Source organism: Brassica napus, unplaced genomic scaffold (genome assembly GCF_020379485.1).
Source record: "Brassica napus cultivar Da-Ae unplaced genomic scaffold, Da-Ae ScsIHWf_1075;HRSCAF=1531, whole genome shotgun sequence".
In the NCBI taxonomy this organism is placed as follows: domain Eukaryota; kingdom Viridiplantae; phylum Streptophyta; class Magnoliopsida; order Brassicales; family Brassicaceae; genus Brassica; species Brassica napus.
Genome location: NW_026014501.1, coordinates 111476 through 138778, shown reverse-complemented (window position 1 = coordinate 138778; position 27303 = coordinate 111476). Strand labels below are relative to the sequence as shown.

Below are 27303 nucleotides of genomic sequence, written 5' to 3'. Positions count from 1 at the left end.
TTTACAAAAGGCTAGAGAGCTCGACGATTTGATCAGCAAAACCATGGTGCTTTGCCTCGATACAGTGACAAGAGCCAAAGCCAGACAAGAATGGTTGTTCATGGGGTCGAACAGTGTGAAGGCGACTTCTTTTGAAGAGAAGCTCTTAGGACAATGAAAGCCTTCTGGCTTCCATCGGCTACACCAGGAGCTTCGGTTTGAGTTGAAGCTCCGGAAACTCATACTGTCTGTCCAGAGGGCAAGAGAAAGCTCAAGCTTAAAAACCTGTTTGCTATCCGTTTCACGGAAGATAAACAGCGAAGAGAAGAGGAGAAGGCGAAATCGGTCATCAACAAGCTCTTATGACAAACCTACATTTGCCCGAGCTGCAAGTCACTCTGACTAACACCATGTCTCTTGGTGGCACTTAGCTCATGCGGACATGTTTTCTGCAAGAAGTGTGGTGAAAAGTTTTATGCCCGTGGACAAAGTCTGTCTTGTGTGTGACAAACTTGCAAGACAGGAACTTGTTTGGTTGAAGAAAGGAGGCACTGTTTTGCTGAGCACGACGATCATCTTGAGGCTAAAGAGTACAGCATTTGGTAGTGGCTCTGGTTTAGGGATGGTGCGGATGGTAAGACATGATGATTGTGGACAGCGCATCAATGTTTGTGTTAAATTGTATACAACTAAGAGACTGTTTTCTCTATTTGGCTTTTGTTCTTGTTCTTTTCATCCGATCTTATTTGCACTTCTACTACCCAATACCATGAGTCTTTCAAGAAGTTTTCCATAAGTTGAACTCTACAATTTGATACGTTCAATTATACCCTTTGAGCTGTACCTAATGTTAGACATGATCTCAAACACAAAGACAGCTTGTACAAACCAACAATCATATTTAAAAGGCAGCCGTAAAAACTAGTGTATTATTTTTTAATATCTCTTGTACGTGGCTGAGACGTTTAGCAAGTCATAGGATCGCAGTTTCTTTAGCTATAGTAAAGTAATAAACGAGAAGACGACTATAATTTATAAATTGTTTATTTGCAAAATATCACGTATGGAGCATACAAAGGCCAGATAGATTGTTTCCAGTTTTCACTTCATGATTCTGAATTCTCTTCTTTGTCTTTTGTTCATTTTTCCTTGTTCACACTTTATTCTTATCTTACTTCATCTAACATTGTGACAACAAAGAAGAGTTAAAACATGAACATTGAAACGGAGAACATCCCAAGGAAGCTCGAGGTCAGTTAATAATGTAGATAACAAGAATAAATTTTCAAATTTTGCTGATGTGTATTTTTGTCAGAAAAGAAAAACATTTGCACACTTATGTATAATAAAAGACATTGATTGGGGTTGTGATGAGTGACTATATGGAACAGGGTAAGTTTGGAGCTATGGTGGTGTATGTTGTATCTTAGGAGTAGGACAACTTGTGGCATGGAACACAATACTCACTATTTCCGATTATTACTATCAAGTCTTCCCTGTAAGTGTAGCTTCTTGATCATGAATCATCATTCTTTTATAATTGTTTATCTATTATATTGAGGAAACTATACACATATTTAAACTCGTGCAATATGTAGGTAAATCATGAGCTTTATAAATTTCCCTATATTATATTTTAATATTTATATACTACTGAAACTAATTAATTTACTATGATGATTTTTTAGGGTCCACCATTATATAGTGTTCTAACGTTTTGTTTCCATGTTCTTTTGTTTTCTATGAATCGTGATTTGATTCATCAAAGGAGTATCATCCTTTAAGAGTTCTTACTCTAGTTTACCAGCCATTTGTCCTTGGAACTATATTCATCTTGGTTTTCATGGGAAAAAGAAAAGACCAGAAGCAAATTGCTATCGGTTGACCATTTTCTTCATCGCTCTCTTCTTTTGATTATTGGTGAGTAATTTTTAGGATATCATGGTATTTGTTAGCAGAAATTTCTTCATTAAATAATACAGCCAAGAGTACATTTTCTTCTTCTTTTGGTTTTTTTTCTATATAGTTAGACGTGGCTACCAAAGGAAAGAACTCTATTAGCATACATCTTTTTATGTTCGATTGTTGCATGTTTTGGGGATGGCGAATGCTCATGTAGAAGGGGCCATGCTCGGAGAACTTTCATTCATGGTCCTGAGTTTATTCAGGTTTATTCTTATAAGAAAATTGATATAGGCGTAAACTTTGATTTCTAATTGTTTCTAACTAAGATTTATATTTTTTCTTGTAAGTCATTTGTCGCGGGTCTAGGCGTACCGGAGCCATAACATCTGCTTTGAGGCTTGTTACCAAAGCGGCATTCGATAATCTCCTAACGGTCTTCGAAAAGGCGCTTGTAGGTCCTTAACTAGTGAACTTGAGATTTTTCTCTATATATGCTAAATTTGTGTTCACATTAATTCTTTGAAATGGTTATAAACTAATTAAACATCAATTGCAGTGCTATTCTTGGCATTTTCGACTTTGATCGAGTTCATTTGCATGGTTCTCTATATTACATGTTTCCAAAGCTACCAATTGTGAAACATTATTATGCAAAGGCGGAATCAAACCATGTAGAAGCTGACGAAACGAAAATCACGCAATTAGGCAACAAAGAGTTGCTCGATCAAAACATGGGCTTGCAATCAATCTTTTCCTCATCTACGCCCTGACTTTGTCAATATTTCCTGGATTTTTGTACGAGAACACTGGAGAACACAACTTGGTTCATGGTATAGCTTTAATTTGATACCTTTGTTTCTTTTACTTTCTCAATGGCACGAAAGTTGAAACATTTAGTCATACTGTGATGAAAATAAATTCATACATACTTAAACTCGAAAAGAATATGATATATAATATCAGTAGATATATTATTCATTCTACTGTTTATTCTTTACCATATTCATCTCATTTTTGCTATAACTAATCTTCTTATTTTCTCATCATATAGGCACCCTCTTGTACTTGTTGCTTCATATAATGTGTGGGATGCTTTCTCGAGATATATTCCTCTTAGCAAACACCTAAAAATTGAATCAATAAAATGGATCACTTCATGCGTGCTTGTGCGGTCTTATTTGTCCCAGCTTTTTACTTCACTGCACAAAGCGCAGATCAAGGATGGATGGTGTTATTGACATCTCTTTTGGGACTGACCAACGGTTATCTAACTGTCTGCATTCTCGCAAATAAGCCTAAGAGTAAATACAATGTAAGTTTTTCTATCAAAACATATAGTTCTATTTTCATAATTTTTATTTTGGTCGCAGTCTCGGGTCACTATCTAATTGAATGATCAAGTGCTGTAAATTATGATTTATGATCATAATTAACAAAGAAAATAACTAAATTTAAAACCAAATAATTTTGTGAAACGTGAATTTCATTTTTCCTTGACATTTCATTTTATATGATTCACAGGTTTTGGAGACAGATGCTTTGGGGAATTTGCTAGTATCATTTATGTTAGGAGGAATATTCGCAGGTGTTTGCCTTGGTTGGCTTTGGCAAATAGGCACCAAAAGTTCCTTTTAGATGGGCTCAAAGTTATATTTTCTTTGGGAATCGCACAAAAATCTTATGATTTATATGTAATAAACAAAATTCATGAAACTTTTACCAAAAAAAAATTATAGTTAGCTAATAAAATGATGTTAAATTATCTTGGAAAAGTTTATCAACAGTGTCAAATAATTTTGAAAATAATAATATTTTAATAAATGAGACACTTGGACATGTAACACTGATAAAATAATTGTCGTTCCAGTGTTTGAATTGATTGTCGTTCCAGTTGGAGTTATGACAAGTAGTGTTCCGTTGTGTCTGTCGAGCCATGTTTTTGTGTTGATTGTAAACAACATTTGCAGAGACCGAAAGTTGTAATGAGGGCATGTGGTGAGAGTTTTTGCATCATGATTCGGAAGATGTTGGTGAAGCTTAGTAGATATGGTGGAATGTCTTCCCATATATATTTGTAGAGACCATTCACTTGATCAACAACACATTTGTATTCTTCAGGAAGAAGAACTTCAAGAATTGTTTCAATTTGGTATACATGGTCAAGCTATTTAGCAAGGATGGCGAGTTGATCCATACGAGTTGTTAAACAGTGGTAGTACATCATTGATGGAACGATTTCCTTTAGTCCATTGCTTTAGCTGATTATTCAATTGCTTGATGTGGCCGCGGATTTTTTGGCATATGTTGGCGCAAAGGTGTGCCAGATATTTGTTGAGGTTGTGGCACAGGACACAACTGGTTGGATCAGGGAGAAGATGGCTAAAGCAGTGGCCGAGGTAGCCTTTAGGGAGGGGGGTCACTTGACCCCATGAATTTTTGTTACAAAATTTTTACTTGTATTTTTGATTGAAAAAGTTATAGGAAAGATAATATTAGTAAAAAAATGTCTAAATATCTATACTAATAAAGTAGAAGAGAAAAGTTCCACATGCTGCCACCTCACCTCTCCTATCTCCATACCATATCGCACTACGTGTCGAGTAAAGACAGCTTTTTCTTTACTCTTTTGCTTCGAACACGTGATTTTTTTTCTTCGTTTCTCTTTAAGCTTTTTTGGGCTTTCTGTTTATTTATTGAGCGGCCCGTTTTTTTAAAGTTAGCTTTGTCGTCTTCATCTGAAATCCATCGCCTTCCATCGTCCCCAATCGCGCATTCCTGTAATGTTTCTTAATATCAAGCTTTAATTCAATCATTAAGCTTCACCCCACCTCTCTTCCCACTTCGTCTCATTTATTCTCATTAACGAGCGGCGTTTGTAACAGACCCAAGGTCGAGCTATAAATAAGTGTTTTGGAGCGATGAAGATTGAGATCTAAGTTAATAAGTGGGTTATCATCTCCTTTTGGAAAATGGATCAATTCCACCGGTTTATCTATTTCTCTGCTTCAAAGAGTTTAGACTCTATCCTTTATGTATTTTGATTTTAAAGAATAAATGAAAAAAACCTAAAAAAATGCAATTTTAATTTGCCCAAATAAATCCATATTATTTTAACTGTCTTGAATAATTAACAAAACATATATGAAAAAGTACATATCACAGATATAAAAGCACCAATAAAATAAAATATATCCATGTATTGAAAAGTACCAAAACACAAGTTAAGCTCCCAAAATACCTTATAAATTACATTCAAAGAATTCCTTTAATCTTTCTCGCAGTCCCATGAAAAAAATAATATCTCATATTTACAGATAACGCAAGTCAAAAATGACAAAACGGTATATATATCTATCACCCATCCCCTGCAAAAACAAACAAAAATATTCCACTATGCAAAGCTTAGCTATGACTCAATTAGTTATAAAACAACACTCCCTATACAAACTTTACAATAAAGAACACAAGTGTCTTTGGTTAGCTAAACCATATACTGCTTAACAATTTAAAATTAAAGTTATATTATTACTAAAGTCGAACGCTACATAACAACTAATACTATGAAAGTGTCTTCAAAATAAAAACAATATGAAAATAACACATAGTCTTGATAAAAAAGAAACTGTAAAACATTAAAAAAAGTCAATTCAATACAAACAAATAACTCCAAAAGATTTAACACCCATAAATAAACGATCTTTAAAACCAAAGTTAGAAGAAGATAATAAATTCATCTTTTTAACCTCAACCTATATAATACATTTCTACAATACCTTATGCTCCCACAGATACTCCAAGAATGAGTAACCAACCACTTATAACTCATCGGCTGTCACATCAAACAAATTGTTCATGTGAAAACCTAAAGCAAACACTACTACATCCACAGATCCAACACACAACAATCCATCATTGATTTTCAGCTACAATCTATCATCGACAGCCAAGGTAATTTTAGTGACTTAATAACTGAGAGTATGGAATACATGTTAACATATCATGACATTCATTACCTCGACTCAACATTCCTCATTGAAGAAACTATCTAATACGTGATGAATGAAGTAAGAGACGGCAAAAATATCTTAGCTAATGATCTTCAAGTTACTCTAATTATCAAAGACTATAACCAAAACGCAACATCAAGACTAGACGTTGATCTGATCATGACCGATAGAGGGTAGTAACAGGCCTCCAACTACAGAAGAGGAAAATGATATATGCGTTGTATGCTTCCGAAATTACAAGGATGGAAACAATTTTTGCTCTCTTACTTTCGGCCATAATTTCCATTTTGCTTGCATTGATCAATGGCTTCGTACAAAAAAAGTTGTCCGGTATGTAGAGAAAGTAATCTATGATGCTAGCTTAATTAAATAAATTAAAAAGGGTTTATTGGGTACTAATTCTAGTATCATTTATGTCATATTCTCTACTTTGATTTTAATTAAAAAAATAATTATAAATGATTTGTCCTCATTAATATATTTTTTCTTTCTAACCATTACTTTTTCATTAAAAAAAACGACAACTAACATTTTTATACAACATTTTATAGCTTAAAATATGGCTATATCAACTAATACAAATTACACCAAAAGACAATCGCTCCGCGCACAACACTAGTGCTTCTAATATTATGAAGAAGAATTTTTTTCCTTCCTTGTTCCGCCACGTCATCAATTGGGTGTCGGAGAGCGCGACACGTGTCTACTTCTTCAAAAACTCACCGTTTCATTTTGGGTTACGTGGTTTTATGATTTAGTGGGCCTTATGTTTACTCATGTAATTCAGCCCAGAGACAGCTAGACCAGCCGCAAGAATTTTAGGGTTTCGTGTTCTTTTCCACAATTAATCGACGATGGACGAGTCTTCTTCTCCAATCTCTGATACAGCTATTGAGTTTGTTACCTTCAATCCACGTTAAGAATCACTCTGTAAATCTTCGACCTGGCGTTCTGTCTTCTCTTCAGATAAACAGAAACGTTTCTGATTCATCCTTTTATCGTGCTCAACTCCATCATCCCTCTTCTAGCACCATCTGTAATTGAATGCATCTTATTCTTCTGCAAGGCAGTGTCTCTGTTCCTATAAAAGGCAAGCTTTTCTTTCCTTGAACATCATAATCCGAAGTCGTGAAAACAGTAAATAAATCTTTTTTTTCTGAAATTGGCTAATTCATCGATCTTCTTTTTTTTCCGATTTGAAATCAGGCCGATGTCCTTCAAACATGGATGTGAGATTGCTCAGACTCTAGGAAGCCAGTGGGGGGGTTGATGGGCCTGGATATGCTCTTACTGTAAATGTAGAATGTTCGTTGTCCTGTAATTTATTGTTTTTATGAAGGTTGGGGAGATGGTGGAAGATTAAGTTCAAACCAACACGAGCTAACTGACTACTAGAAAGCTTAAGGTGTGCAAGCAATGAGATTTATTTGAATACCTGATAATGGCTGCCCGTCTTTTCTTTTTGTTGACTCTCCCAACTGATTTTATACAGAGTGTTATGCAGATGAACACCAGTGAGTTGATTTGTCAGGTCGTTTCTGAAGCAGAAATCTTTCTTTCAGCATCTGATGTGAAGGATAACTACATGGTAGACACACTTTTTTTTTTGGCTCTTAGTCTATTAGGTTAACGTTGTGTATTACTTCGTATCTTTATTTTATTCTTTGGAAGTTTGCAGCGCTACCACACATATTCATTTTCCAATCATTATGCCTCTGACTGCTAAAATATCTTCATTTTCAGGATGCCAGTCTATTACCGAAGTGTAAACGGTTTCAGACAGTTATTTTCCTTGAGCGGGTTAGAAATCATCTTCATATATGATGTTGCTTATCGAGTGTATGGTAATGCATTATGTTTATTTTCTGTTTCTGAACCAATTTGATTTTCCATGTTAATTCGTTTATATTAATATACAACCAAACTACTGATTTTTAATCGTCATTCATAAGTGTACATACTCATTTTACCGGTATCAACCAAGCGGCTAAAATGATCCAGTTCTTCTTTCAGGTCTGCCACTGTAATGTTCAAGCTAGCCAAATTCACCAGAAATTAGTTGGGGTGGGTGTGGAGCTTAAGATTATTCTTGCCACCAGAATTAATCCCAAGTTTGTTGGTCGCAACCATCTCCCAATACACTGTAGTTTTTGCCTATATAAATTTTCGGATACTCACTATACTTAATTTGCAGGATGCCTATTTCTGAATGCAACATCGGGGACTTATTACTTGGACAACGAAACACTAGCAAGTGAAACCTTTTTGGCTGGGTAAGTTGCTCAGACATGATGTTGCAAATTTATATTCTTTGGAACTTGCAACTAAAGGGGTGATGGTTTGGCCAATCGCAGTTTGGGTGAGTCTAGAGTTAACTCATCCACGTGTGCCACATAATATGGTGATGTGAAGAAAATTGAGTCTGTAATGGTGTATGAGCTAAATGCATACGTCCTCAAAACTCCTATGCATGTATAAATTGTTGCTGGTCCACCCTCCAATAAGTTAACATATCTTTTGAGTTAGTAACGTCTCTACCTGCATTGCACAATAAACTGATGAGTTTGAGTTTCTGTGCATGAAAAAAGTTGAGAGCATCGAGACAAGCAATGGATGGAGCTACATGTGTACGTGTCCTACATCTGCTCAGATGGTGACAAGTTAGCTGTAACTAGCGGTGAGGTCCCAGTGAACACAGCAGCTGCTCAATCAACTCTTAGCGGGAGCTAGGCATCAGAACTACATGTTGCATCCGAGGAGAGTACACTAAAAAATCACGCAAGGCCTAGCTGTATAAGCTACCCATATGAATAATTTTCTGCATTTTCTAAAGCTTTTGCATTGTTTTTTTTTTAAACAGTCTGTTTTAGTTTCATGTAATTTTTATGACCAAAAGAAAGAAATAACATAATTTGAATATAAGTTAATTTCAGGTATGGAACTTATTTATCAATAAAAGCGTTTATCAACTTTATAGACCCTCTTTTGTTAACGAAAAAGCAGATCTTTTAAATACATTAGCTGATGGGTCCAAAAACATCAACTTCATAATTAACTCACTAAAACGAACGTCCAGTACAGTGTGGGGCTAATGCACCCACTTATAATACCAAGTTACCAACATAATGAAATTGTAATTTATGTTTTAGAGGCTACCATTGACTAGATATTTTAGAAGTCAAAGGTTCATTGTGATGAATGTGCGGCAAAGGATTGCAAATTAAGTATTTAAATCTACTAGAAAGTGTTCTTTCTTTTTGAACGAAATATAGAAAGTGATCTTCCTCTGTCCTTTTTAATTGGTCAAAACCATTTTGACAAACCTATATAAAAAACAATCGAATGTCACTTTCGATAGTAATTAGTTTTTTTCTCTTCTTTAAAAGCTACTTCTACGGTTCTACCTGAGATATCTCTATATATAAAGTATGTATTTTAAGTGGCATTGGGTTTACTGCCACGTGTCCTTTTTTTATTTTTTCATCAAAATTCACATGTTTGTTATATTAAAAAATTACCGATGGAACTTGAATAATGCAAAACCTCAGAAAATTAGAACAAATAAACAAATAACAAAAGAAAGCAAAATTTTCGAATCTAATAGAATTTCTGATAATTTTAGTTATATAATCGTTCTCGCACAAAGAATCATTATATGAAATTTGATAATTATTTTATTGGTCAATAAAATTCAAGATGAATAAAAAATAAGTAAAATAATATAAATAATTTTAAATATTTAATTTATGAACAACTAAAAATAATATTAACTTTCACTATTTATTATTTATTACTATTTTCTATTTTTCTAATTTACAAATTGAATATTTATTTCACTATTAAAAATCATAAAATAACTAAACTAAGAAGAAGAAACTAGAGCACAACATATGGTCTAAACCTAAAACCTCCACAGCCACAAAAAAAGAAGCAAAATTCCATAATAATACTAACTCAATAAAGTTCCGAAGCTGAAAAGAGATTAAGAATGAAGACTAAATTACCTCATCTTACTACAGAGTTTAACTAAAATAATCAGAAGTCAGAAAAAAACAAAAAAAATAAAATCTGAGACAAAACAATCCTCCGAACACAAATGTGTGTGATAGAGTACCAACGCAAAGAACCAAGAAAGCAAGTCAGAAGAAAAATAATGACCAAAATGCCAAAGTCAGCACGAAGTAGGAAGGTACATGCCTAAAGCCCCAAAAGCCCAGCCACCAGCTAAGAGGTAAAAAGCACCTCACAAACTAAAGCAAGACGCCCATGCCAGCGAAGAACCACAAAACTCTAGATAAAAATGACCAAAGCTCCATGAGATTAACTCCGTACACCTATACCAAGGAAAACATGGAAAGAAAAGAAACAACCTGAGGAAGTGAGAATGGAAGCCAACCACCGAGAGACCAGAGCTCAAGCTTGATACCATAAACAACCTTCCAAGCCCACTGAGCATACACGGAGGAAAACACTATCCAAACCTAGAGTGACAAACATGGCAGAAATGAGAGCTACTAGAGATGCGAGCAACAATGAAAACTGCAAGGAGATGAGAGAACAGCGAAGGAATGGAAAACAAAATGAAATTAGCAAACCGTAGAGCCGTATTCAAGCTATGAAAGAGATAAAAGAAGTTAGATCACGAAAAAAAACAAAATTTTAAAACCAAGACGAGCAGAGACTATCGACGTCAAGCCAACGACAAGGAAAAAACATCAACGACGCCTAAACTCTGACCCAACCCAAGAAGATGTAGTCTCCAACATCAGCCAAAATTTAAGGAAGAAGATGAGCAATCAATATTGACCGAAAAAACCTACAATGCAGTGAGAAACAACCTCACAACTTGGAACTCATAGACCCGATCTACAACAAATATGAGATAATCTCACATGACAAGACGGACAATAAGAACTCTACTCCAAAACATAACAATCATTCCTGGAAGAAGCACCGGTAAGGTAAACGAAATACAAAGATGGTGATAGGTAAGGTCAAAATATGGAGATATGGCAAAAAACATCTCAAAAAAATAATGTTCAAAATTTTGAAAATAAAATAAAATATAATTTTGACTCTGAAATCGTTAATCTTAGAATCAAAAAATATATAAATGCAAAGTTATTGAAATTAAATATGTTTTATATGAGAGGCTCACGTCACCACTAACAAATACTATTATATACACGACAACATATTATTGAAAAAACAAACACAAAATATATTAACACACCTACTACTACATAATACAGTAGAAATACCAAATAATACTTTTAACAAATAAAGACGACTACATAATTATATCATCCATAAAACTCATACTTATCAACAATAAAACAATATTCCTATCAACAATAAAACAATATTCCGCGCGAAGCGCGGACACTCTCCTAGTATATATATATATATATATATATATATATATATAAATATGTTCGCCTCTCTCCTGAACGCGCAACCTCAGTGCCAGCTCAGAAAGTCGAGTCCTGTAGTGTTGACACGTGTCTCTTCCGCCCAAAACGCATGACTTCATTTAATCTCAGATCTCTTGGGCTTTTAATCGTTGGGCTTACATATTCAGTGTTTTTTCGTTTGTGTAGGGGAAAAGTCCAATCTCGACCCAGACTAAACATTGGACCCACTAACACCTTCTATATCTTCTAGCGTCGTCTTCTTCGTACCTTATCTTCCACGACCGACTACATAACCTATGTGTAACGCCTTTGTTTCTCATTGAATCCACTTCTTAACGTCTCTCCATTATCTCCCTCCGTTCAACTCTGCCACTAAGTCGGCTTTAATGACCACTTTTCTCAATTTCCATCTCAAATCCCTAATTCTTGAGATTGTAAATAGGGATAAGTAATTCACCAAATCTCACTGCTTCAGAAGATTAATCAAATTCCATTTTTTTTTTCCGATTTAGTCTGGCCGTTGTCCCAAACGGTGGTGGCGCTTCTTCTGTGTTTCTGGGGAGCATGCACTGTCAAGAAAATAGGAGAGCTCATGGGATTCAACATGCTCCTGTTTTATGAAAAGGTAGCTCTTCGTGTCCCCTTGATGATAGAATCTGAGGGCCTAACTGGTAACCATTACACAGGAACATTGGGAACACATAGAAAAAGAACCGAAAAGAATAAAATTATAGGAATGATGAGGAATAATGATTCCTTATAATATTTAGGCTTTGAACGGTGACCAAGGAACGAAAGTGAACATTTAATTCTTTATCATTCTAAAAAAAAATCACCATTCACAAGGAATAGTTTTTCCTTCTTGTTCCTCCCCATTCCTTTTTTTGTAGAGAAATATAGAACAAAAGCATTCCTTGTTAAATTTGATAAGGAATAAGCATTCCTTTTAATTCCTGAAATTTTATTCCTATACGTTTCTTTCCTATTTGTTCCTCATGTTCCCAGAAAAGTCACCAGTCGGAGCCTTAGTGAGCAACAAATTTATTCAATATTTCACTACAATAAAAGGAATGAGAAGGAATGAAGTGGAAAAACTATTCCTTATGAATGGTAAATTTTTTTAGGAATGTTAAGGAATGCATTGTTCCTCTTCATTCTTTGGTCACTATTCATACCCTGAATTTATTATATTGCTTCTCTACTATTTTGTCATGATTTTTTGTTAAATAGTCATCTCTCTAAGGATCTATTTATATGCATCAGCTAGATGCATTGCTTAAGTGATGAAGGTTTAATAGATCTAAGCCAAGACTCAAGTTCCCAGTGGCTAATCAAGTCTCAAGAAATGAAAACTGATGATCCTAAGATTTATAATGAAAAGATCGGATCTCACGAGAAGTTACAGAATTTAAATACCATCATGGCTGTCTAGATGATTGTAGAGTTCCTCATGTATACATCGATCTCCAGATTGCTATATCTGGTCTCCTCCAACAGGGATGAAGAACAATTAGTTTAAAACCATATCCACAATCTATTATCTATACTGAAGCTTGGATTAGCCATTTAAAGCATTGGAGTAAAGCATGGATCATCATCATCTTTTTCATTTTCCATTGTCTGATGTTGTGTGTTCTTCTTTTATATGTTTGTTATTTGATTCTTTTTACGGCTTCAAATTGGCATGAATTTTTCAGAAGAGTACTTGTGGTTGCAAAAAATTCCTTCGCATTAAGACAGCAAAGTACTTTGGATAACGCAAATCCAAAGCAATTGTGGATTTCGGGTCTTTTGCCTCTTTTGCTGGTTTATGTCATGGAGCAAGCCTTTCTTGACTCTGGATTCCTATTTATCTGGTACATGAAATCCCTCTTGATGTTAAGAGAAGCTAATAATTTTATTTTAAAAAATAACACAAACAATGACATCAAGATAGGTAGGTTTGGCTGCAAAGACAGCACCTGTCCAGCCAACTTGTGTCGAGAGCTCTGCAGAGGAAAACCTGGTTCTAGCAGTATGGAGTGCACTCAATGCACGCAAGGAATATTTACTTAAGCTCTCCACACGAAGACCCTCCTATTTTACTGAAGCTTTGTTGAGGTTATGCTTTAAGAATAACCACTGCAGTATAGTGGTACGTTCAACATGTCAAAAATACATATGAAGTCGGCAACCAACAAACCAAGATCTAACAAATAAATTAACACATTTGCACATCCCTTTCGCGCGGATCTCCCCTAGTCTTATATATATATTATATAAAGGAGTGTTTTACTCACTCCTAAGGCTGCCACATATGATTACAGGTCAGAAAGTCGGGCTCTGTGAAGCCGCCACGTGTCCCGGGCATGAAACTTTGCGTTTCATTCATTCAAGATTAATATTCGTTTGGGCTTTTGATTTCACACGATTTTTTTAATAAAGCTTTGTAAAGCCCATCTTAGAAAAAGAGTAAGTCGACTTGAAACGCGTCGGGTTCTGTTTCAAGGGTTGAACCCTTATTCTTCTCCGCCGTCGTGATGTAGCCTCCAACTCTAGGGTTTCGATTCACCTTCTTCCTCCGGCCCTGATTTTTACCATGATTGAGATGATGTTGTTTTGTTTCTGGGAGGCGAGGAATGTTAGGTGGGGTGATGAACTCATGTCTGTCCACATCTCTTGCTTGATTTAAAGGTCAGTCCGTTTTTGAGATTCTGATAATAGTGATGTTTTCCGGCGATCTTATGAACATTGTTAGCTGTTCTATACGATTTTTCATTCAGCATGTAGCTTCCATTTCTTGATTATGAAACCTTCTCAATTCTGTTTCAGGTGACTCTTATGCCAGCCACCATAAGTGCTAATCGGGTTCCAACCTTATCTTCAAGCGTCGGCGAGAAAGAAATAGAGTTCGTTTGTCTCAAGAAGGGGAAGGAGAAGCTGAACAAGGCCACCCGCATACCATCTTTTATTCTGATGAAGACGAGCCGGAAGATCATCAACCAAGGAGTTCCGACAAGCTTCAGCTGTCAGGGACGAAGCGACCGGTTGGAGGGGTTTCAACCAACGTTAGGTTCGAAGGGAGTCAAGAAAATCTATAAACAATGTGAGAAAATGGGATCAAATTCTAAAAGACTTTTTGGTGAGAAAGATGAGATTGTTTTGCTACAAGGTATAATTGATTCCAAAGGGAAGAATCCACTAGAAGATAGGCTCTACGAATCATGAAGGGTTCTCTTAGCTTTGATGTTACCTTGAGACAGTTCAAGGAGAAGCTTCAGACTATGAGTAGGAAATATACAACTACAGAAATGACGGGTGAACAAGCTTCGCTTCGAATCCTCATCAACAAAAGTGCTTTCAGTTGTCAAAGGCTATTTGGGGGAGCTGAAGTGATAGCTTTTGAATCTGCTATTGGGAAATCAAAGGAGAGTAAGAAGAGAGTGACAAAGAAACATGACTTGGCGTCTTCGCGTAATGGTAAGAATGCCCAAGACAGTAGTAAAAGAGGAGATATGGAGAAGTCACCACATGTTGTGACAAAATCTGATTGGAATGAGAATTCGTTTTTCTTGGTATGGATTTTCTGAAGGCAAAATGGACCAAGGTGCCAACTGAGACTAAGAAGGAAACCCAAGAGAAGATGAAAAAATTGCATGCCAGTGAACATGAATCTCAAAACTTTGAAGGACATTGAAGGGCATGAAAGATAAATGTGTGCATGACAAGTTAGAGTTGTTGAATGAAGTTACCTCTACGATCATGGCAGCAGATTAGATATATAATTATTGGGTTCTCTTTTTAGATGCAAAGGCTATGTGATCGCAACATCTTCTTCTACAGCTATTTTTGAACCCTTTTTTTTCCCCTAACTTCTGGTGTTTTTGAACTTAAATCTTAACTTTCTGGTGTCTTCCGTGTGTTTGAGTAGCTTTTGAAGGTAAAATGAAACGAGCAAGTACTATAAATATTTTTTTCGGTTTATGCAAATGTTTAAAGTTCACAAAAAACTGCAACATTTTATGATAGTTTACAATATTTTCTTATTTTCTTTGTACAAGGAGTTATTCACAAGGGTAACAATAACTAAATATTAATAGATAATTAAAAAAGTATTCCAGAAAAATTTAAGAAATCTGAATATCTATATAACAATTAAATTTGATGAAAAATATAACCTAGCCATAAATACGTAAGATAAAATAAACCATATAAATATCTAAAATAAATAGGAAACTTGGAATAAAAACTAGGAAATGTTGTGAAACTAGAGAATAGAATCTGTATTCTTGTTTCTGTATTATTCATAAACATAAAGAACTCTTTATATATAGGGAATTACAAGAGAGATAAAAGGAAACACAAATATGAAAAGACTTGAATATAGAAATAGTACAAATCATAAACCAATAAGGAAAAGGAAACTAGGGTTTCTCTCTCTCTCTAGCCGCCGGCTCTCTCTCTCTCTCTCTCTAGCCGCCGGCTCTCTCTCTGTCATGGGCTGCCATCTCTCTCTCTAACATATGGGCCGGTTATAGACATCCACAATATGAATTATAACACTCCCCCTTGGATGCCATAACCATACAGAGTTTGTAATACGCTTTAGATGTTGTCTCATTATAACCTTACCAGGAAAACCTAATGGGACAAAACCATGGTGAAAGAAAAAAAGTACAACACGTATTACTCCCCTGTTCTGAACATCACTGAAGGTCTTTCAGTCTACGCATCCCAATCTGTACTACAAGAAAACATAATCTTAACGAGGGCGGTTTTCCTCGTGAGTTCGTCGTAAAAGAGACTTTACGACGAATTAGCGAGGAACCACGTTTGCTCGTTACTCATCCGTCGTAACACATATTTCCTCGCTAATTTGTCGTAACTTAGCGAGGAATATATTTCGTCGTAAAGACGAAGTAGATCATTTCGTCGTAAAGACCACGTCAATATTCCACGTAAGGAGGTCGCTATATTTCCTCGTAAATACCTCAAAACGAGTTCCTCGTAAATTACACGTAAATACCTTGAAAGTGTTTCCTCGCAAAATACACGTAACGACCACAAAAGTATTTCCTCGTAAAATACTCGTTTATCTTTCCTCGTTATTTCCTCGTAAATGTTTTCTCGTAAAATATGCGTTTATTATTTCTCGTCATTTCCTCGTAAGGTTTTCACGTAAATAGGTCGTACATTAGCTACGAATTTACTTCGTTTTTATTATTTTACAGAATTTAAAAATATAAATAAAAAAATAATTAAAATTATTTAATTTATTAATAAAATTATAATTTAAAATAAAAATAAATCAATACGAAAATATTTTATATATAAATAAGTTTTGAATTTATAATACAACAACCGGAAAAAAAAACTAAGGGTCGTTCATCGCCTGGTAGAATTCATCACTCCTCCTCGTAACATCCGCCTCGTTATGTACGTCGGATGAGTCGCCTTGAATGGGATGTTGTTGTCGCATGTTCCTCAACATGGACTCCCATTCCGGATTTGTGGCCGCTATAACGTCCAAGAAGCCCTCGACTCCACCATACGAGATTTTGTCGCGGCCAACTCGTTACGCAGCTCAGTGACTTCATCATCCCGTCGCTGACCATAAGACGATGTCGCTCTCGGAACATCGTTGACGGAACCAATCCCCAACGTCCGTCCTTTTTTTTAGGGACAACCTTAAAAACAAAAAATAAATATTGTTAGTAAAAATTTAAAGTTATATTAAATGAATAATAAAAAATTAAATTTTTTGAAAATTTACCTCCTCGTAAATCTTATCCACTTCAAGTGTGGATAAGGTGACGGGTAATCGTCGGTAGACTGCTGGGTCAGCTGGGTCTGGCGGTCTTCAACCCGAGCAACCACGTCGTTGTAGATTTGCTCGGACTTGCCATCTACAAATACGCCCGCCTTGTTCTTGTGGGTCCTCTCGTAAAGTTCCATAAGAGACGGGAGATGTCCCGTCTCTTTGGCCTAAAAAACATTTAAGAAAGTTAGAATAAAATATATATATTAAAAAATTTATTTAATAAAATATTTTATTACCATTTCCAAACGGACACCGGCGTGGGGTTTTTGGCCCGTAGTGTGAAGCATCGGCCCGTTTCCGTGCTCATCGACCGTGTTACGGGAGTTAGAGCATGCCTGGGCGATTCTAATGGAATCAGGAAGGCGCCAATAACGGATGAGGCCATCCCACACATCCGTGGTGAGCTCAGCGGGTTTGCCACGCTCATACCCCTTCACGATCCAGTCACCCTTCCAGTTGGAGACCGTGTCCAACAAGCGAACTTTCGCCTTCGCGTTAAACTTCTTCCTCACCCTCTCAGTGATCCCCAAGGCCCAATTATATTTTTGCTGTTGGAAAAAATAAATTAACAATTAGTTTTTTAGAAAGTATATATATAAATCATGAAAAAATTAAAGTATATATAATTAATTAATAGAAACTTACAGCGTAAATTTTGAACCACGTCTTTCTGACGTAGTGAGGCGTCTTACTCCAGTTCGGATGTGCCATGGAGAAGTAACCTTTGATCGTGTCGGTTACGTCCGATGCAAGACATCCGTCAACCCCCCACCTGGAAAATACAAATTTAAAATATAAATTATTTTTTAATGTTATAAAAGAATTTAAACGAATTAAAAAAAAAATTAATGCAACATACCACAAAGTTCCGTCCGGTCGGTCGGGGTCGATGACTGGTAAACCTTCTCTGCCTGGCAGACGGAGAATGTCCTCTACAGTGTACTACGAGTAAGGAGCACTCGGAGGCACCATCAAATCGGGATGAATATCGGCGGCCATCGGAGGTGCCATCGGAGGAGGCACAGGAGGAGGCATCGTCGGATGAGCCATCGGGGAAGGCACATGAGGAGCCGATGGTGCACTAGAAGAAGTAGACCCAGAGACTCTCTGAGTGTACCGAGTCTCGGGGACAGTCTCCTGACCCGAAGAACCGGGAGCTGAAGAAGAGGCCGGGTCTAAACGACTACCCGACTCACCGAAGATCTCTCTGTAATGGGCAGTGAGTCTTCCTTTTCGAACCTGAGAAAAAAATTAAAATTTTAAAATTAACATCAACAGTATATTTCCCAACATTATCCACCTAATGAACACTAAATAACATAAAATCCGTAAACCTATCTAAATTCCCTATACTAACCACCTAATCTATCCTAAACTAACCAAATTAGAGAAGAATTAGAGAGGCTTACCATTGCTACGAAATGGAGAGGAAGTGGAGAGGAAGTAGAGAGGAAAGAAAGAGTGAGCGCTCGGGGGTATATATAAGATTACATATCGTCGCAAATTCCTCGTAAGGTTACGACGAAATAGCAAGCAGTTACAAAGGCCCGTGTTTTTCAATACAAGGAAATTGCAAGGAATCACAAAGGCCCGTGTTTTTATATACGAGGTATTAACGACGATTTTGCTTACGTGGAATTAACGAGCCTTGCTTTCCTATAAATATACCCACAACTCTCATTCTCAAACCACACACAAACTCCCAAATCACACCCTATCTCAAAACATTCCTCAGCAAAATCCTATTCAAATTATAAATATTTGAAAAAAATAAGAAAAGGAGAAGATATTAAAAATTCATGTGGGCGAGACTTACGTATTATAATTGCTGGAAGTCTTGCCACATGTTAATCTGGTATTTTTCTCCTTTTCCTTTTTTTCTAGTTTTTACACTACGAGGTATTTACGACGATTTCTTCTTACGTGGTATTTACGACGATTTCATCCTACGTGGTCTTTACGACGATTTGGGCTTACGTGGAATTAACGAGTGTTTTGTTTAAATCTTTTTACGTGGTGTTTACGACGATTTCTGCTTACGTGGAATTAACGAGTATTATGTTTAAATCCCTAAAATCCGAAACCCCTAAACCTCAAACCCCAAACCTGAAACCCCAAACCCCAAATCCGGAACCCAAACCCCAAACCCCAAACCACAAATCCAAAACCCCAAACCCCAAACACCATATTCCTTATTTTCATATATTCCAAACCCCATCTTTATTTTTAAATTTCATCGTTATTTCCTCGTTGGCTTACGAGGTATTTACGACGATTGCTCATACGTGGAATTTACGACGATTTCTCATACGTGGTCTTTACGATGATTTGTGCTTACGTTGAATTAACGAGCCCCGCGTTCTTTATTTTCATATTTCGTCGTAATTTCCTCGTTGGCTTACGAGTCCTTTACGACGATTTGTTCTTACGTGGAATTAACGAGTGTTATGTTTAAATCCCTAGAATCCGAAACCCCAAACCCCATATTCCTTATTTTCTACTTCATATATTCCAAACCCAATCTTTATTTCCATTCCAAACCACAATTCCCACATTTTTCTTATTCATAAAACAAACTCCCACATTACCTTATTCATAAAACAAACCCCACATTATCTTATTCATAAAACAAACTCCCACATCTTATTCATAAAACAAATACATCAATCGGATACATCGACATTCTCGTCATCACTAGAAACATCATCATTTTCATTAAACTCGTCTTCAACAACTTCGTCTGTGGCATCATCGGTAAGATCTTCGTACTCGTGATTATGCGGATCAATGAGAAGGATGTCATCAATTTCTTCTTCAGGTTCCTCGACTTCATTTATCTGTTCTTCTTGCAATGGTGGTTCTTCTCCACTGATGATTCGTCCTCGAGGTGTAACTTTGATCACTGCTAACCAATTTATACCTGAATCTCTCATCCGAGGGTATGGAAGGAAGCTAACTTGGTCTGCTTGTGAAGCTAAGATGAAAGGCTCGAATTTGTTGTACCTTCGTCCACCGTTGACATCAACTACACCGAATTTGTTAGACCGAACACCTCTGTTGACGACGGGGTCGAACCATTCACATTTGAAGAGGACGCATTTCAGCTTCAGTATCCCTGGAAATTCGACTTCAATAATCTCCGTCAAGATCCCGTAGAAATCTGTTTCCCCTTTCACACATATTCCATAGTTACTGGTCGCCCGCTGTCTACCATACTCATATGTATGAAAAGTATAGCCTCGTGTGAAATACATCTGTGATGTGGTGACCTTTACAAGTGGAGATTGAATTACTTCGTGTAACCACTTAGGATAATCTGCATCGTCGTCGTCATAATCAACCTGCAAAAATAAAGAGAATGTTAATGAAATACAGATCATGTATGAAAAAAGAGTTTGAGTTAATACCTGATTCCGCAACCACTTAATGAAGTGTTGATCTTTCCTTTTGTCTACGTCACTTGTGGATATACCAGGAAATGTTTCTTCGACTTGAGAAACAAATAGGCTGTAAAATCACATTTTATAGGAATGAATCTCTCGCAATTATACAATTAATTATACTTATATGTGTTTCGAAGTGTCAATATATGTTACCTTTCAAAATAAAGCATCAATGGATCTTCGCAATTGAGTAGAATATAGGTGTGTGCACTATGAGCGTCTTGTTCACTCGACCACCAAACCTCTTTAGACTTCCCACCGAGTCGCCCAATCTGGCTAAAGATGTCTGGAACACCAGCAACTGCATATGTTGGCGCAACACCACCATCATCATATCTTCTTGGAGCTCTTCTCCGGGTACGTACTTTTGACGCAAAGTAGTACGATGTGAAGTGAGAAACTTCTTCCGTCAAACTTCCAGCAATTATAGAACCTTCAACTTTGGTGAGGTTCTTTGCTTTTCCCTTCAAATATTTCATGTCTCGCTCATACTGATACATCCATCCGTAATGTACAGGTCCACGAAGCAATGCCTCATATGGGAGGTGGACAGCTAGATGCTCCATGACGTCAAAAAATCCGAAAGGAAATATCTTCTCCAAGTTGCACAATAGATGGGAATGTTCTCCTGAAGCTGTTCCATAACTTGTTCTTTAAGAGTGTGTGTGCTCAGATCCCTGAAAAATACTCCAATGCCTTTTATATTCCAAAAAAAATTAAACACATTGTTAGTCATATATTATTTTGCAAATTATTGTGATATAATACACTACGTACCTGCAAGTGCTTCATGTACGTTTGTTGGAAGTAGCTCCGCAAATGCAAAGGGCAGTAGTCATTGCATAAAGACATGACAATCATGACTCTTCATCCCGGAGAACTTTTGACCCTTTTCAACACATCTAGAGAGATTCGAAACAAACCCATCAGGGAACTTCACTTCTGATGCCACCCAGTTGAACAACACCGACTTTTTTTCTGAAGATAATCTGAATATCGGAACAGGAACTTGTCCATTGCTTTTAATATGTAACTCGCTTCTTGAGCAAATATCCGGCAAGTCCAACCTCGATTTTATGTTGTCTTTTGTCTTCCCTGGGACATTCAATATTGTATTCATGATGTTCTCAAATAAATTCTTCTCTATATGCATCACATCGAGGTTGGAGCGCAGAAGAAGATCCTTCCAATATGGCAACTCCCAAAATATATTCTTCTTGTGCCAGTTGTGATGAACACTATAAGAATCAGGCATATTACGAGGGACATGCCAATTACCACCCCAACGAACTGTTTCGTTAGCTCCGTAGTAGTCGATTTGCACTTCAATTTGTTCTCCAGTTAGATATGGAGGAGGAGTGTCTCTCACAACCCTTTTGTGCCTAAACAAATTCTTGTTTCTTCGGTAAGGATGGCCAATGGGAAGAAATCGACGGTGACAATCAAACCAACTTGTCTTCCTACCATTCTTCAGTTGAAACGCATCTGTCGTTCCATTACAATATGGACAAGCTAATCTCCCATATGTAGTCCATCCAGACAACATCCCATAGGCAGAAAAATCACTTATGGTCCACAAAAGCATCGCTCGCATCGTAAAATTCGTCTTCGTTGAACAGTCATACGTCCTCACCCCTGTTGACCACAAATCCTTCAACTCTTTTATCAGTGGTTGTAGGAAAACATCCAGGGACCTTTTTGGATGGTTCGGACCAGGTATTAATATGGTCAAGAATAGCAACTCCCGTTGCATGCACATCTCCGGTGGCAGGTTGTATGGTGTAAGAAAGACTGGCCACAATGAATATTGTCTCCCTGACATTCTGAACGGACTAAATCCATCTGTGCATAGTCCGAGATACACATTCCGGCTATTGCTAGCGAAATCCGGATGTACTTTGTTGAAATGTTTCCAGGCTCTTGCATCTGATGGATGAGTCATCTCACCATCCGTCTGAGTATGCTCGGCATGCCATCTCATCTTTCCAGCAGTCTGCTCTGATTGATACAATCTTTTCAATCTGTCTGTAATTGGTAGGTACCACATCCTTTGGTACGGTACCCTATTACGTCCCCGTCCTTGCGGCTTGAATCGTGGATTCTTGCAGAAACGACATTCTTCTAGCTTCTCATCATCTCCCCAATAGATCATGCAGTTGTCGATGCAAACATCTATCATCTCCGAATGCAACCCAAGACTATAAACCAGTTTCTGAATCTCATAATAAGAATCAGCAGACACATTTTCTTCCGGCAAATACTCTTTAAACAAGTCTGTCCATTCGTTCATGCAACTTTCAGGTAGATTGTGATCAATTTTAATATTCATCATTCTAGCAGCTAACGACAATTTAGAGAGACCTTCTCTACAACCACTGTAAAGTGGTTGATTCGCCGCGTTTAACATTTCGTAAAACTTTTTTGCATCTATATTAGGTTCTTCATCTTCAGCGTGAGCTACGAATGCATTAGCTACCATATCATGAACCCTATCATAATCTACCATCTCCTCCTGTTGGTAACTATGTTCATTATGCAAATGATGATCAACCGGTTCTTTTTCCTGAAAATTGCTATTACTACTACTAGCTTCATTCTGATCATAATTAAAACATTCTCCATGTTGAAACCAGATATAGTAATTTGGCGTGAAACCTCTATTTATTAAATGCTTCCAAACATTTTCACGGTTTGCCAGTTACGAATTTTTGCATTTCCGACAAGGACAGAACATCTTACCACTTTCTTGGGCGAGCGGTGTTGAATCTGCTTGATGCATAAATGTCTCCAGGCCCGCAAGGTATTCTTTCGTCACTCTCCCGTTAGCATCTCTATGCATATACATCCACTTCCGCAACTCGTAAATAGTCCCGGAGCCATCCATTTTTTTTTCTTTCACGTTTTTTGTTGTTGGTGTGTTTAAAATGATGTTCAAACATCCATATTTATAGGAAATTTCGAATCTGGTAGTTGTAATTTTCCTATGAATTTACGACGAAAATTAATTAGGTGGCAAAAAAAAACGTGTAACACCTACAAAGTTGGTGGATTCAAAATTTCCTCGCTAAATACACGTAACGAAGAATATGTTTAATCCCGTTCCAGTGCCTTTGGGTTGGACAAGAGCTAAACCTAGATAATAGGTTCACGGCAAAGCATATGTCTGGTCGTGTGTGACTAGCCAGATACATCAAAGCTCCTATGGCACTGATATATGGCACTTCGGGACCAAGGACATCTTCATCGTCCATCTTAGGACGGAACGGATCAGTGTCCAGGCCGAGAGACCTCACGACCATGGGGCTAGACAATGGGTGAGACTCGGCCATATTGAATCTCTTGAGTACTTTTTCTGTATATGCCATTTGAAGCACAAGGATTCCATCTCTTATGTACTCAAGCTGTAATCCCAAACAAAACTTTGTTTTTCCAAGATCTTTCATCTCGAATTCTTTCTTAAGATATTCAACTGTTTGGGAGATTTCTCCAGAGGTTCCTAGGATATTCAAATCATCAACATACATTGCTATAATCACAAAGCCCTGGCCGAATTTCTTTATAAAAAAACAAGGTCTGATAGGATCATTCTTGGATCATCAATTCAAACAACCAAATTAAAGTATGAGATTAATCAATCCTAGCAATCGGTTCTATGTGATCAAAATTAAGATTCGAAACATTCAATCACATAAACAATTCGATTTCAAAATTAGGGTTTGCATGATATGCAATCTGCATGCATGCAACTAGGTTTTAGGGTATTTAGGGTTTCAATTTAGATCAAGCAATAAGATTCAATTTTGGTTATTAGGGATTGGATCTATTTGCCTTAGGGTTTGGTTATTAGGTTTAGTTTTACCTTAACCTCAAGACGGGTTGAATGGACCTCCAACTAGAGAAGAGCCGCGAGCTGGAACTGATCGTCGATACGGTATCAAGCTGCTATCGGATCGTGAACGTGCTGAATGCTGAGATCGTCGCGTGCTGGGGCGGACTGAGGTCGTCTATCGCGAACGGGAGCAAGCTGCTATCGGGTCGCGTCGAACAGGCTGAGATCGTGTCTCGCGAACAGGCTGAGGTCGCGACCAGGAACGGACTAAGGTCGCGTGCTGAGATCGGGAACTCCTTGAGTATGGGGTTTTAGGTTCTCGATCAGATTAGGGTTCATCGTCGGGTTTAGGGTTTATCGCCGTTAGGGTTTGGGGTTCGAGTCTCGGGACTTTTGCTTAGGGTTCTTAGAGTAATCGTGCTGATAACGTGTTGTGAAACTAGAGAATAGAATCTGTATTCTTGTTTCTGTATTATTCATAAACATAAAGAGCCTTTTATATATTGGGAATTACAAGAGATATAAAAGGAAACACAAATATGGAAAGACTAGAATATGTAAATAGTACAAATCATAAACCAATAAGGAAAAGGAAACTAGAGTTTCTCTCTCTCTCTCTAGCCGCCGGCTCTCTCTCTCTCTCTCTCATGGGCCGCCGTCTCTCTCTAACATATGGGCCGGTTATAGACATCCACAATATGAATTATAACAGGAAACAAATTTATGATATTGTCTTCTCATGTATCATCAAATGGAATTAAAAGGAAATTAACAAGATATTGATGAAAACCAAAACTTAAAGTAACATATAATCAAATAATTTTGATGAAAAGCGAAAACAAAAAGATATACTCTGTCCGTTTCAAAAAAATGTAAGTTTTAATATTTTCAGCCATATTAAGAAAACATATTAAATATTGAATATTGATACATTAACTTGTAATAAACTATATCCCAAAAATTTTTACCAATGAAATTTCTTAAAACATAATTTGTTTTTAAATTTTACCTTTACCAATAAACAATGTATTGAAAATGAAAAAAAAATGTATTTTTGAAATAAAAGTTTTTTTTTAATGGATCTTTTTTGAAATGGAAAAGTACATATCTAAAACAGTAAAAAATAACAAAAAAAATGTGTAAAATTACAACAATATTTATGTCACAAATTTGAAAGTCCTCAAATACAAATCAAATACTAATATGAAAACAAAATATATATTTACATAATATGAATAAAAGACACAATATAACATTATTTGACAAAAAATAAACATATAAAAAGACTTACACTGTTAAAATAAAAATAACTTTATAAAAATATCTCAACAATCCTATTATTAAATTTAGTTTTTGCGGTTAAATTGGTGAAATATTAAACAATTTCAACCGAAAGGACGATAAAAACGAACAAATGATACAACAGTTTACACATAATATATAATCATGTTTTAAAAAATATAAATAATGTTAAATAAAAACTGTAGTTAGATATAATATATCGTTTCTCTTTATAATTTGACAAATGATATAGTAAATAATAATATTTTCAAAGAAGTTTTAGTGTATTTTACTCATACAACATTTTGAGAAGTTCTGTAATTTACTTTTTTATGAAATTTATTTTTTGGTATAAGAGATACAATTTAGCCTTACTTAAAATAATGATCATTTATATTAGATTTACCTATTAAAATTTTAATAAAATATATTATAAACATTAAATAACATATTTACAAAGTAATAAACAAATATATGATATCAATAATATATATAACAAACTGAAATGTATAATCCGCGCGTAGCGCAGACAGACCCTAATATATATATATATATATATATATATACATAGAGGGTCCGCGATTCGCTGAGAAAATTTTATTTCATTCAATTTTTTTCGTTTAATGTTTTTATCTTGAAGAATTTTGTTTTGTATTATCTAATATCTAATATATTAATTCAGTGTCCTATTTTTATCTACCGTTGAAAATTGTCATTTAAATTTTGGATCCTTTTAAAATTGTTACTACGTTACTTAAATTTTATACTCTTTCACGTTTGTACAGTATTATTAAACGCTACTTAGATAATACAACCGGTCTACTTAAACTAAACCATCATCGTCTGATAAAACTAAACCGATGTCATATTCCGAAATTAAGCTAAAATCAATTTCTAATCTTTGGGCTTATAAAAAGCTTTTGGGATCCTCGTAGCAGACAGCCGAAGGTTTGATTTTAGCTTAATTTTGGAATATGACATCGGTTTAGTTTTATTAGACGATGTTGCTTTAGTTTAAGTAGACCGGTTATATTATCCAAGCTGTGGTTAAAAATATTTGTAACAAACATGAAAGAGTCCAAAATTTAAGTAGCGTAGTAATAACTTTTTAAAAGCTCCAAAATTTAAATGAAAATTTTCAACGGTAGATAAAAATATGACACTAAATTAATAGATTAGATACGGGATCGTTTATTTATACTAGCCAAAAAAAATTTCAGTAAATTATATACATAAATTTAAACATAAAATACATATATTATGTATAAAATTCTAAACTTTTTAAATAAAATTGTTAACCAATAAATAAACTATTTATTAAATTACAACTGAGAAATATGAATCTAAACTTTTTGTTAACAATAGTTGATTACTTAAAAGAAATTAATGTGCTTTGATTACTTCATCATCTTTTTTTCTAAAGCGGCGAGCTTTTTTCTATTTCCTGATAACATAAAGATACTCCCTTATTTGCATATATATTGTGAATATTTTTCGAATAAATCCTATAACATATATATTATGGTATCCCCCTTCTTTTCCTGATAACATATATATTATGAATCTTTTTCGAAATTTGTTTCTCTTCTCTTCTTTTTGTCAATAAATCCTTTTCGGATTAAGGCCGTTACGATTTACGCGAATC

General features: G+C 35.9%; 1 protein-coding gene, 1 long non-coding RNA gene and 2 pseudogenes across 24 annotated transcripts; all 4 read left to right on the top strand.

The window, feature by feature from the left end:
• Positions 1 to 7: 7 nt before the first annotated feature.
• Positions 8 to 839, top strand: LOC125595467 (annotated as a pseudogene).
• Positions 840 to 1087: 248 nt separating this feature from the next.
• LOC106374797 lies at positions 1088 to 3519 on the top strand (annotated as a pseudogene).
• Positions 3520 to 6381: 2862 nt separating this feature from the next.
• LOC125574870 lies at positions 6382 to 8827 on the top strand. 17 transcript variants are annotated; one of them, XM_048771248.1, is made up of 8 exons: positions 6382 to 6981; positions 7098 to 7296; positions 7384 to 7479; positions 7635 to 7691; positions 7905 to 8010; positions 8086 to 8164; positions 8246 to 8250; positions 8480 to 8827. In XM_048771248.1, exons 3-8 carry the CDS (start codon positions 7390 to 7392, stop codon positions 8554 to 8556), a joined length of 414 nt encoding a protein of 137 aa, XP_048627205.1. In that variant the 5' UTR covers positions 6382 to 6981; positions 7098 to 7296; positions 7384 to 7389; the 3' UTR covers positions 8557 to 8827. The 17 variants fall into 17 exon arrangements, 3 of the variants coding, with proteins under 3 accessions (XP_048627205.1, XP_048627206.1, XP_013672352.1); XM_048771249.1 differs by lacking the exon at positions 6382 to 6981 and having other exon boundaries at positions 7396 to 7479; XR_007330299.1 differs by lacking the exon at positions 6382 to 6981 and having other exon boundaries at positions 7099 to 7296; positions 7396 to 7479; positions 7905 to 7955; positions 8246 to 8363.
• A 2660-nt stretch (positions 8828 to 11487) lies between these two features.
• LOC106374798 lies at positions 11488 to 15266 on the top strand. Of its 7 annotated transcripts, none has more exons than XR_007330282.1 (4): positions 11488 to 11930; positions 12311 to 13161; positions 13242 to 13978; positions 14117 to 15266. It is a non-coding gene; the product is annotated as an uncharacterized LOC106374798 (long non-coding RNA). The 7 variants fall into 7 exon arrangements; XR_007330281.1 differs by having other exon boundaries at positions 11495 to 11930; positions 12569 to 13161; XR_007330286.1 differs by having other exon boundaries at positions 11497 to 11930; positions 13003 to 13161; positions 13238 to 13978.
• The last annotated feature ends 12037 nt before the right edge of the window (positions 15267 to 27303 follow it).

Bases quoted from the DNA above. Each gene is read 5' to 3' on its own strand.
- LOC125574870 (XM_048771248.1), top strand. From the start codon at position 7,390: ATGCAGATGAACACCAGTGAGTTGATTTGTCAGGTCGTTTCTGAAGCA. The intron at 7,480-7,634 runs GTAGACACACTT...CTTCATTTTCAG, and splicing joins ATGTGAAGGATAACTACATG to GATGCCAGTCTATTACCGAA. The intron at 7,692-7,904 runs GTTAGAAATCAT...TTCTTCTTTCAG, and splicing joins CAGTTATTTTCCTTGAGCGG to GTCTGCCACTGTAATGTTCA.